Source organism: Phoxinus phoxinus (genome assembly GCF_949152265.1).
Source record: "Phoxinus phoxinus genome assembly, chromosome: 1".
Classification (NCBI taxonomy): domain Eukaryota; kingdom Metazoa; phylum Chordata; class Actinopteri; order Cypriniformes; family Leuciscidae; genus Phoxinus; species Phoxinus phoxinus.
Window position 1 is genome coordinate 18,471,555 of NC_136876.1, and position 12,038 is coordinate 18,483,592.

The 12,038-nt window shown below is 38.7% G+C and overlaps 1 protein-coding gene across 6 annotated transcripts in view; it reads left to right on the forward strand.

Annotated features, from left to right (window-relative positions):
* Positions 1-1,253: 1,253 nt before the first annotated feature.
* Positions 1,254-12,038, forward strand: part of pbx4 (pre-B-cell leukemia transcription factor 4) — a 38,442-nt gene continuing 27,657 nt past the window's right edge. For 3 of the 6 annotated variants that reach the window (XM_079623205.1, XM_079623210.1, XM_079623208.1), the window contains exons 1-3: positions 1,301-2,511; positions 6,925-7,026; positions 10,082-10,155. In XM_079623205.1, the coding sequence (XP_079479331.1) occupies positions 2,327-2,511; positions 6,925-7,026; positions 10,082-10,155 (361 nt within the window). In that variant the 5' untranslated portion in view covers positions 1,301-2,326. Of the gene's footprint in view, positions 2,512-6,924; positions 7,027-10,081; positions 10,156-12,038 lie in introns of all 6 variants that reach the window. The other 3 variants (XM_079623206.1, XM_079623209.1, XM_079623207.1) reach the window with 2 other exon arrangements.

Below are 12,038 nucleotides of genomic sequence, written 5' to 3' on the forward strand. Positions count from 1 at the left end.
AAAGTGAGATTAAATGCATACAGTATATTTGTGTTATTTAATATATTTAACCATTGCAGGTTTGCATAATCTTCTGAGTTTGCATTTCACTGTTCATTTTGTTTATTTAGAGGAATTCTGAATCTAAATTCATGCTCACGTTTAGTCTAAACAAGCATCATGTTTACACAGAACGCCTCCGCATCTCCTGATTTCACTCAACATGGGGACAGAAGAGGTGTCAGTCAAGAAATAAGAAAACTTGCGTTACTTATTTGAAAAAGTAACTAAAAAAAAGTAACTTAGATTTTTGTTGTAAATGTAAAAGTAATGCATTGCTTTACTTGTTACTTGAAAAAGTAATCCGATTATGTAACTTGTAATGCGTTTCCCCCTATACTGGCAGCACTATCAGACATTCTGAATTTTGGTTTTACAACCATTCAGGCAGCCCTATGTTTGATTTGCATCTTCTAGCTATTTCATTTGAGTAATGGAATATTTTTTTGAAATGTTTTGAACAGAGGCAGTTAAGACATTTTGGTCACAATTAAGGGTTAATTATGCTTTGTAAAATACATTGAAATGCTGATTATGGAATGTGGACACTTCATCACTGGAGGGTTCTATATAGAACACTATAGGGTTCTTGACTCATTCGAACTGATAGCATAATAATACTTTCATGATTAATGTTTTTTTTTTTTTTTTTTTTTTTTTTACAAGCTGTTTAATTAATGCAATTTTTTAATTAATAAAAACGAAATCCCTATAAGTGTCTCCATATATTGCAGGTTCTATATTATATGTTTTGTTTATTGAACCTTTCTCGGTTTTAAACCACCCTTACATAAACTTACCATGGTTTCAATACAGTAACGCTGTAATTATTAGCAGAAATGTTGTAGATTAATTCTAAATGTAACCTATTTAGGGAAGAAGGGAGTGAATCCGTTTAGGGTAATTAATTCAACTATGAAATTGTAATTATCAAAATTCCACATGCAGCTAACAGAAACCACAGCTACACAGATCAAAGCACAGCAATTAGGTGCCAGCCATTGTGGCACCTCTGGTTACTATGCGCTTACGAGTACAAATGCCATAGTTCAGCTATGGTAACAACTATACAAAAGCCACTTACATGATAAAATTACAGCATGCGGTCTGTTTGAAAGAGACGCGCAAGTTGTTTACTTGCTTAGGCGCGTGCGTGCGCGTCACTGGCGCCCCTAGAGGCTCCACACAGTAGCGGCTCTTTTGTGCGCGATGATGACGTACGCGCTCGTGTGTAGTAGCGTGAACGCGCGCAGTGGTGCGCTCGCTCAGAGGGGGAGAAAAGAGCCGCCGAGGAGGGCAGAAACACAAGAGAGGGGCAGTTTTTTTTTCTACGACAGCACCGCGGCTTGGGGAACAAACCAACTGTGTCGAGTTGGCTGGCATGGAGCTGAGCGTTGCCGTTCTGAGCCGTTTCGAGCCGTCCACCTAAAAAGCCGGGGCATTTCGGGGGCAGTTTGCTGTTGGTCCCGGGGGTTCGTGGAGCCCGTGTGAATCTGTTGCTAGCAGCGCTCGAATGCTAGTTAGCTCCGCTGCTAAGCAGCTAGCCAACACTGCGAATCAATTGTGTCGGAGATCTCGTATTTACGTTTAAAAGCGGTCGCGTTCGTCCGTTGCTCTCGGGATTCGTTTTGACCGTTGAGTTTTGTCTTTTTCCTAAGTGAGGAGACGTTAATAAGCGAACGCTTGAGTTTCTATTTCGATTTATTTTCAAGCAGGGACTTTTTTCCTCCTCTCTATTAGCTTGTTAGCCGCTCTGGTTGGTTTAGTCCAGCTTGTTAGTAGTGTCTGAGATTTCTACTGTAATAGCTGTCAGCGACAACAGCCTCTTGACGAAAAGCCAGATTGTTGACATGAATGGTTTTATCGCGGACTGCGAGTTGTTTAGAGAGGCGATACTTTGAGATGCCGCGCGTGGGATACTTCATGTTTCCAGGGACGCTTTTATTTTCTTGTTAGACTGCTTTATGGGAGTGCTAGTGTGCAGCGTTTTGCTTTAGACAATACTGGTTTTTGCAGGAATTGCACGCGGTCTGATATTTTTTCCCCCCCCATGCAAACTAACGTTAGTTACTCACCCTTTCCCATCAATCGCGCATCGTTTTGATGTGGTTAAATCCCACATTCCAGTCGCGCTCTCGTTGTTTTTTTTATCTAACGTTAGTGATTCCTTGAGCTCCACGTTTGTATTCACGCTGCTGGTGGTTACATGGTCACCACGACAGATCGCTGATACAGGTTTTCATTGGTTTGCGGTTGGGGAAACGGCGAGATTCGGCTTTTAAGTATTATGGATGAACAGACCCGAATGCTGGCTAGCATGGGCGGACTCGGCGGACTGTCTCAAGCCGACGTGGGTGACCCCGATTCGGTTCGGAAGCAGCAGTCCCTCGGTCAACCGCAGCAAGACATAGGGGATATTCTCCAGCAGATCATGGCCATCACCGACGAGAGCCTCGACGAAGCCCAGGCGAGGTAAGACCTGTGAGAGGAGGAGGACAAGTGTGGATAGATAGATAGATATATAGATAGATAGTGTGCAACAGCAGCTGGACACAATCTACACCTCATTGCTGTAAATACAGTCAATATTTGTTTACGGAAAATCGTATGTGATAAAATGGCTTGCACCTTTTTCTTAATTTAAATCATATTTTATTGGACTGTCCCTTTTTTAATGCAAGTAGAACACATTTGTATTAAGCTCACTTAAGGACTTGTTTAGTACCAGATAAGATTTTAGAATTTTTAATCATGTTAATGTTAAAAATCTTGTGTAAAATCAATTGGTGTTTTTTCCCCTGTTTGCTTGGTTTTTATTGTGTACTGTGTGTATGTATATATATATATATATATATATATATATATATATATATATATATATATATATATATATATATAGGCTATGCAACTCTTGTATTTTTTTTAATTCAGTAGTTGCCATGAATATAGCCACAGATGCTGACATGGCATTAAAGAAAACTATACTGATACTTTTCTTAATTTACATTTGCGGATATTCTCACTAGAACTTGGTGTCTTAATAAAAAAAAAAGTATGTTCATTTATTTACAACATTGTTGGATTTTACCTTTTCAAGTTAAAAGTTGAATTGGCATTCGAAAACAATCTTAAGTCACAAACGAATGTAAATGCATTAAATAATCGGTTTATGAGCAATCCAAACTTTTTCATTGAAAGTTAGCCTAATATAACAAAAAAGTTTAAAGTTGTAATACTAGGAGTCCTTGTGTTTGTAATTCCACTGTTTTCCACTGAAACAATGCACTAAATATGCTCCAACTGGATAATAATACTATAATTACTAAAACCTAAGGATGCAAGTATTTTTTCCCTCCTCTGGTTTTGCTAAATGGGGCCAAAAAGGTTTTAGAGGTCAACCAATATGTTTGTTATCAGGAGCCCATGGGCTCTGTGAAGCCATTTGGTCTTCAGCGTGCGTCTGCCAGATTGAGGCCCCACTAGATAAATGAATTGGATTAATGTGCTACCTCGTCATTAGCATAGATAATCAGCGCGCGCTTAATTAAGTCATCGCCGTCAAACAGTGTCAGACTTAACCTCGAGACGAAAACACCCGACAGGATTGACGACTTTCCCGCCTTTACCCACAGATCCTCCTCGGGTACAGTTCAGTGTATTTCTATTGACCGCACTGAAATTGATCTCTTATGGATCGCTAGATTGCGCGCTGTGACCTGCGATCTGTTGAAAGGTCAAGCCGAGCCACAGATCCCGCACAAAAGCTGCCTTTTAATGAGGGATCGTATGTGCGCGTATGCCCTGTGATGTGTCATTAGCTTGTGATTTTCCACCAAGCCATTTGACCACCTGGTTCTCTTAATTAATTCACTTCTCTTTTACCCTCCTCCTCCTCCCTGGTGTTCATCCTTTTCATTGTGTGTTGGGCGCAATCAATTCTCCTATAATGCGTGCGCGTGTGCAGCTGTCCACAAATTGAGTTTCTATTAATGAGATGGAGGGTCGCTACTCGAGCAACTTATAAACCCAGCGAAATTGCCTTTATATCTATACCGCATTTCTTGGGTGATATTGTGTAGTGACTTTGTTTCCCTTGTACAAAAGACTGATGAGTTGAATGATGATAGTGTGCATGACTGTTTGAAGAGGGTTTTTAGGTATTTGGTTGAAGATAAGCAATCAGCAGGCTTAAGGAATAGGGAATTGTTCACCTAAAAATTGCTTTTTCATTTTGCTGAGTGTCCTGGCTGCTTTTTTTCCCCAAAGTAATGAAAGTGAACGAGGTGACCATCAAGCTCAAAAAATTATAAAGTATAATGCAAGTTGCCAATATGACCTGTGCTCTATCTTGAAGTCATATTGCTTTGTTTGAGGAACAGACCGAGATTTCAAACTCTCCAAAATTGTCTTGGATGTCTAAAAACTATGCTGCTTGTAATAACATCCAAATTAAATGGTTTTATTAAAGCCAAAAATATAATTGTCTAAGTTTTTACTAGGGGTGGGAATCACAGGGTACCTCACGATACGATACATGGCTCACGATACCGATGGTATCACGATACAGCAATTCTGTATCGTGATATCGATAATCGATAAATTGCTAGACAATCCTATAATGATACGACATCTGTCTAACTATGAAAACATAATGTCTGTGAAAAGGTTAAGTGCAGGTTTTCTCTCTTTAAGTCCAAAAAGTTTTTCAGTCTGTAAATTAAATTTAACATTAAGTAAATGAAACATTTTTATCCTTATACTTTTGAAAAGCTTAAACGTTTATTTGTGTGTAAACTTGCACCTTTTCCTGCTTATCGACTTATCGTATTTATATAAACCTGATACATTTAAAAATGTACCAACAAAATGTACAAACGCTCCCGTGTGCATCTGTGTAAGTGGTCGGTAAAAAGCGTCAAAGATGTCCATTTACAACATATTTGTCCCATCAATGGTATAAAAACCGAAGTACGTTAAATGTGGCTGGGGCATCTATTATTTTACTCGCACTGCTGTCCGCCATCCTATTAACGACTCTTTTTCTTAGGCTAGTTAACTTAGGCTATGTTCACGTTTCCCTCATTCATGTGTTGAGCGCCATGAAGTAGCGACGCTGGGAGCAGGGAAATCTATTTAGAGCGCCTCATTTTATTAATTAAAATATCGATATTTGGCACCAGCTTATCGATTCTCGTATCGGATTCGCACAGAGAAGGATCAATATTTTGTCCCACGCCTAGTTTTTACCATATACAAAACAAGGGTGCATCATGCAGACTTGCAGTTTGAAATTGACAATGTAGGCCTAAAAGTTAGGCTCAAAAGAAGGAATACCCTCCATTCGTATACCATGAAACATTTCATTCAACCCCATTTTGAAGTAAGGGGAGTCTGAAAAGGTCCAATTGAATTTAGTATTGTTTTTTTGTTTTTTTTTTAAGTTTTGTTGCAAGGATCGTACCCAACAATAAAGATGACAAAATAGTTTTTTAAAAGCTAGAAATTAGGTAGAAATGCCTCCTTAATCTATGCAGATTCTATCCTATTACTTAAAGGTAAATTGCAAAAATGTTCTCAAATCTGGAACATCTGCATCTTCAAACTGGCATGTCACAGCATGTGTCATGTTAATGATGCCAAACTCTGTTAATTCTTGTCTTTCATAGCTGGTTGTGAAATGGCCAAGTTTAAATAACCAGAATCAAATTTGAGAGCTGGGAAAAAGGGAAAGTTTTTAAGTCGTATGGAAAAAGGGCAGTGTAAATAAACCTTGTTCAAAGCATCTCATTGACATGAGGGTGAGTAAATGACAGAAACTTTTTTTTGGTGAACTATTCCTTTAAGCATAATGCAAGATATGGTTAGTGATGGACGTAAATGCATTTTCTCTTTAGTCACTTCTTCTCTGTCACTGATATTCTACAGTTATTCTTGAGTATAAGCCCTTGCCACCTTCAGTTATGAAGCAAAAAAGCCCTTCGGTGCTTCCGCACAGACCTGAAATAGTTCAGATACCTGAGAGAAATATGCATTATTATTTTGTCAAGTGCGGGATGGTTTTAGGGCAGATAAGCCAGCTTCATTTGCGGTGTGGAGAGCTTTACTCCGCTTCAGAGAGATTGTACCTAGTGCGGTCAGCAATCTTGGACATTATAAGACATATTGCTTTCTTTTTTTCTCTCTCTCTTTTATAAACAGATTTCCTTTATTTGATACTAATGAAATATGCACGGTTGTGGTATCTCATTAAATGGATTTGTGGCTCATCACAATACCTCTTAAATTAATTAGTATAATGTGTCCCAAACCTGCATTATTTGCTGAGTGGAGGCACGTGCTTTGCTCAGAAAGTAAAGAGACGTGGTTCTGTCTGGATTGCTTATTCATTGCATGTTCAAAAATAAATGTAATGCACAAGACTTGCTTTGCATTGGTAGATAAGGTCAATTGAATTGATTGACTAGATTACATCAATCAGAAAAGAGCTAGTCAAGCATTTATATCGCTATAAAAGCACTTTCATGCATACGTCCTAATTCATTAAGTAGGTTTGTATTATTTATAGATGTGAGGTTTCTGCGATTCCTTTTACTTTGCACTCACTAGTTACTGTTTTGTTACCCAGGTTTTTGTTTCGACATCTTGAACATGTTTTTTTTTTTTTTTGGCAAAAGTCAGACTTGTTCTGATTCCATTGTCATGTGCCACAGTACTTGATTTCTGTTTTCTATTCTTCTCTTGATCTGCATTATTTACTGTGGGGGGTCTCTGGTCCCAGTTTAAGGGGTGTATGGGGTGGGATGTCATCGGGACGGTGGGGGCAGATGCCAGCGCTGTCTGTGCGCCTGCCGCCCTCAGCCTCTCACCCTGTTGCCCTGTGTCCAGATGCTGGCCAGAGGAGGCACCGGCGCAGTGGACCCCACAGAGGGAGGGGGAGCTGGGGGGGAGCACAGCAGGGTGTGCCCTGCCGCTCAACTTCCAGCACAGGTCAGTACAGGAGCGCATGAGCACCCCCTCCTCTTCTCTCCCCCATCATCCCCTCCATGTTGATGACAAAGAGAAAAATGCACTCTCATACAGTTAAAGAAGCACTTCAGTCATTGATTTAAAAAATCTCAGTGGGGCTAAACCTTTTGTTTTTATTTTTTAATTATGCGATTGCTTTTTAAAAGAACCAAATTCAGACCCCTTTGAATAGACCAAAAATGTGAATCAAGATCTTTTTTGCATTCACATTGTCCTTGGCCCTAAACATGGGCTTTTAGTCGGGGCTGTTTTAGTTGTGATTAGTCTACTGTTCAATAACCACTTGAATGTTTTGATTTTTTTTCCCATTATATTTTATTATAGGCTAATCAATTTGATTATATCAAAACAGTTATATTTAATTTATTATATCCTTATTAAATTTAAATCTTAAGTAAGACAGTTAAGATTATGCCTAAATTTTCACAGGAAACTAAACTAAAACCTTTCTTTTTCTGTTTATTTGACAATAGATTTAAATTATGCCCCTCGTTATCTTTAGAAATGAGAATAAGTGACTTATCTCCTTGTTTGTTTCATTGTTGCATGTCATCATTCACTTTGTGTAGTAACCTATAATGGCCAAAATATTTCTGATTATGTGCATGAGAAGGTAAAGTGAACCTGAAGCGCTTTGCGCTCACATTGCGCTTTATAAGCGATGGACACCTCAGACTTGAAGTAAAGCCAACTCAAAACACCTCATGAGATGGTTTTCGTTTTAAGATTATTTTGTGTAAAAGCCACATATATGTACCCACTCTCAGGCCAAGTGAACCAAACGCTCTTAACCACCACAGACTTCACATATTCATACAATTGATTTAAAAAAAATCTCTATCCCCATGTCACATCTCAGGAAAGATTTTGGTTGCATCAGTTAAGTCAAGTCTTTTCATGATCACTCATCCATTGACATGAGATTAGGTTTCTGTTTGTACTATCAGTTGTCATTCCTTGATGTTTTTGTATTTGTCTTGCTCATATTTGCAAAAAGAAATACCCACAATAAACCCACAAAAGCGATATATTTTTGCCATCTCATGTCTTTAAATGTTTGTGCCTCTTGCATTGAATTCTACATACCTGAAACATTTGGGTGTGAACACATCGAAGCCAACAAAGAACATTTTAGGCAGCGAATGAAGTCTTGGAAGCTGAGAAAACTTCAGATTTACTTCTTCAAGTTGGATGATACACAAGACAATTGGAAAGTAGGCAATGTGATAAGACAAGCTAACTAATCAACAGTAACCGCTTCAGCTTTGCCCAAGCTAGTGCCGTTGCCCATTTCCAACATAATTACCCAATGAGTTGCACTGTGTGTCATCAGCTTAAGGCCTCATCCACAAAAAAACAATATTTTTTTGGGATTTCCCACGTTATCTGTTTGCCTCGGAGCAAAAGGGAAGCATTCTAACTTTGTTTAGTTGCGGCCAACTGCAATATTAGGTAGAGAGTGTTGTGGTGTTCAGTTTAGGACTTTCTCATAAAAGATTATTCAGGGCAGTTGGAGGGTTTTGTAGCATCAAATTTTTACGAAATGCAGTGCATTTTTTGATATGCGATGCCGAGAGTATTTTGAAGTGTGCGTCACATGATTTGTGGGTTTATCAGTTTCCTTGCCCATTTTAATCCCAGCTGTTAGTTGGCTGGCTTTAACGAGAACACCTCGATTATTGGCATTTGTTAGGGGTTAACGATGCTCCTGGAAAGCATGCTTCATCTGCTCTCTAATACAGTAGCGCTGAAATCTGGCTGCGTGTAGATAAGCTTCCCAGGCATCAGAGCTTACCGAGCCTGGAAATAAAGTTTGCTGATGGGAGACTGCCCTGAAATGATCGATGATTGGATTTAGCACGTATGATTCTGGCTTTGAGAAGAATGTTTCCTCTGCGAGACAGAGGGTCCTCGCTTGTTTTGATATTCTCCAGACCTGCTCGATAAATTAAGCACGTTCGGGGTGTAAAAAGGGCTGGATAATACCATTAAAGGGTGGAATGCTTTTCCCTGAAGACAAATGAGGACCACGTGTCAGTTACTCATTTAGCTGGAGTGAGCCGAGACTGCTGCTGTATCTTCTCAATCTACAGACACTGAGCTTTTTAAAAGACTTGAGTTTCAGTGTGTCCATTACATCTTGATTGATTCTTGAGTAGATGTTTGCACCTGTGATTGTAATCATATTCTGCTGCGAATGTTAAAGGTTGTTGGTATGTCTTCAATAACCATAAATCCTCTGGTTTGTTTGGCAGCGAAACGACGTGTGCTTTAAATTGAGACTTTGAAGAATCAATCATTAATGATTCTCTAAAAAGGAGACTTGTATGGTTGGTATTTTAAAAACAATGCTCAACCAATAGCTAGAGAGCAGAGTCGATGAAATATGTAAAAAGGATAGCGAATGAGATGAACACTTGTATTGCATGATATATATAGCCTACTCAAAATTCACAAAAATGTGAAGCCATTATTGGGCTAATTCAAAACATACAATAAGGTGCGAAATGCAATCAGTGAATGGATTTGTTTGTTTTCTATTGATCAGCAGTAGTTACTCTAAGGAAGTAGAAAAGCATTATAACTGGCCATGTATCAAGACAAGTGTTGTAGACGCATGTCTGTTGACATGCTGTGAAGTATGCCAGATTGTGGTAGAAGATGGGGAACTGTATTTGGAAAATTTGTGTGGAAGCATTTGTGCCATAACCTTTATTTGAATAATTGATTTAGCCAATCGGGCACTAAAATAACACGCGTATACATGCACACAAAGTATGTAAATAAATTGCTCTATCATTGGCCTATGGAATTTCCCTCTACGGATTTATTTCTTATTGACGAGGCTATTGGTAGATTTTAAAACGGACAGAAGGGCAATTTGTTAATTGGGCACAGCGTTCGACAGATGCCAATAAACTTAAAATGGCCAAATACTGATCGTTACGGCGGTCTTTCACTGTTTGAAATGAAATCTAATCAGTCTCTCTCTAACGTTTTTCCTTCTCTCTTCCAGAAAACACGCACTGAACTGTCACAGGATGAAGCCGGCTCTCTTCAGTGTTTTATGCGAGATCAAAGAAAAAACTGGTAAGTCGTTCACTTGCTCTGCCAATGCAGAACTTCTGTGCAGGTTTGTGTCTTCAAGCCGAGCTCCCACATTTCGAGGAGATCTCTTTCATTACACTATTGATTCTGCATTGACCATATGCAGAGACAGGTGTTTAATAATCATCAGTCTGAATTTATTGAGTCCCCATGCTCTTTTTTTTTTTTGCGTCAGTAGGGTTCCTCTGGGCTTTCCAGGTGTCTTATTGTATCGCCCACTGCAATCATTAAGTGTCATAGCAATGGATTCAATGTTTACAATGTGTGAAATCTCACTTGAATGCATTTCAAAAGCTTTGAACTAGCAACAAGTGTATTTGCTACACTCTCATTGTTGCTTTGTTACATTTCTCATTGTGAACCCCATCCACACAATCCATCCCAGTCCGAACAGGCAACGGCTCTCGCATCTCAACTCGAAGATCCACAGTGGTCAGTTTTCTGGCAGATCTGCAGCTTTCTCTGCTCAAACGAGAGGCTGACAAATGATTAAATATTTATGGAGGTGTTGGCGTTGTCTTTGTGCCATGGTTTCTCTCGTTTCTTTCCTGTCATATCCTGCAGCTTGAATCCATCTCAGGTTCTGTAACAAGCATGCTCATGTGGAATTACAGTGCAAAAATGATGTGCAACGGTCTGTTTGTGGCAATCTGTCAATAACCCAGTCTTACTTTCCTATAATTGGATGCAAGTAAAGGGTAGGCTAGAGGAATGGGTATTGGGGGTTGTCCCTGTTGCCAAGGCAACCTGCTGTCTTATTTACCTAATGTCATTCACTTTGATTTTCACATTTAGCCTGCCAGTGGAGAAAGGGCCGGGGAGAAATGCAGCACTAAATGGAAGGTGTTGTCGGCAGTGCAGACAGGCGAAGTTAATGGTCAGAATTTTTCCATATATCACTTCGGTTATCGCCAAACTTAATCTAGAATTCGTGTTTTACCCTGAAGACTTCGGCGTAAATGAGCTGATTTACTAGATGACAGGAACAAGGCCATTACTGTCTGATCTGAGCCGTGGTTTCACGTTTGAGGCCTGTTTATGGCAGTTTCATTGCGACAAAATTATTTTTTTGCTCCGAAACTTTGCGATAAATAATGGAATCCTCAATTCCATTGTATTTTATATTATATACATTTAACATATCTTTTATAAAAGTAATATCTTGTCTGAAATCTATTAGGGGTGGGGGGAAAATCTATTCACATATGAATTGCGATTCTATCTTCTGCCGATTTGCATCATTTCACAAATTAAAAAAATCGATTTTCTGTGTTACACTTCTTTAACCTCGCAGTACTGCTTAAAGTTATAGTGTGAAAAAGGATTTCGGACACAGCCAAGGATGCATGTGATCCCGAGTTCAGTTCTCTTTCACAGCTTATTGCGCTTGAATGGTCAAATACACAAATGATTATGTAAAAATGCACACCGTGTGAAGTACTGTTATGTCCTACGTGAACACAAACAGTTGGGGGCAATTCAGATGTATAACATTATATTAGATCTGTGCATTTGTTCTTAAAGGGACAGCAGCCTAATAAACTGTTGTTTTGTTAATTTAATTTAATAAAAAAAAGAAAAAGAAAATCTGAAATCGCTTTTGTATCTTCATTATGAATAAATTTATATTTAACAGTAAAGACTCAATTTATATTCCATCTAGTGAAGACTAAAATTTTATTTTTACATTTGATTCAATTTCTGTAGTATTTCTGTGTTAAATAAACCTATGCTACTGTACCTGAAAAACTTAGTTTACTGTAACCTGAAAGAAAGTTTTATATTTGCAAATGGTTTTATTTTTGTATCACGGAATTTGATTTATGTACCAAGTAGTTTTTCTATTTGTCTCCGGCTGCCTTACT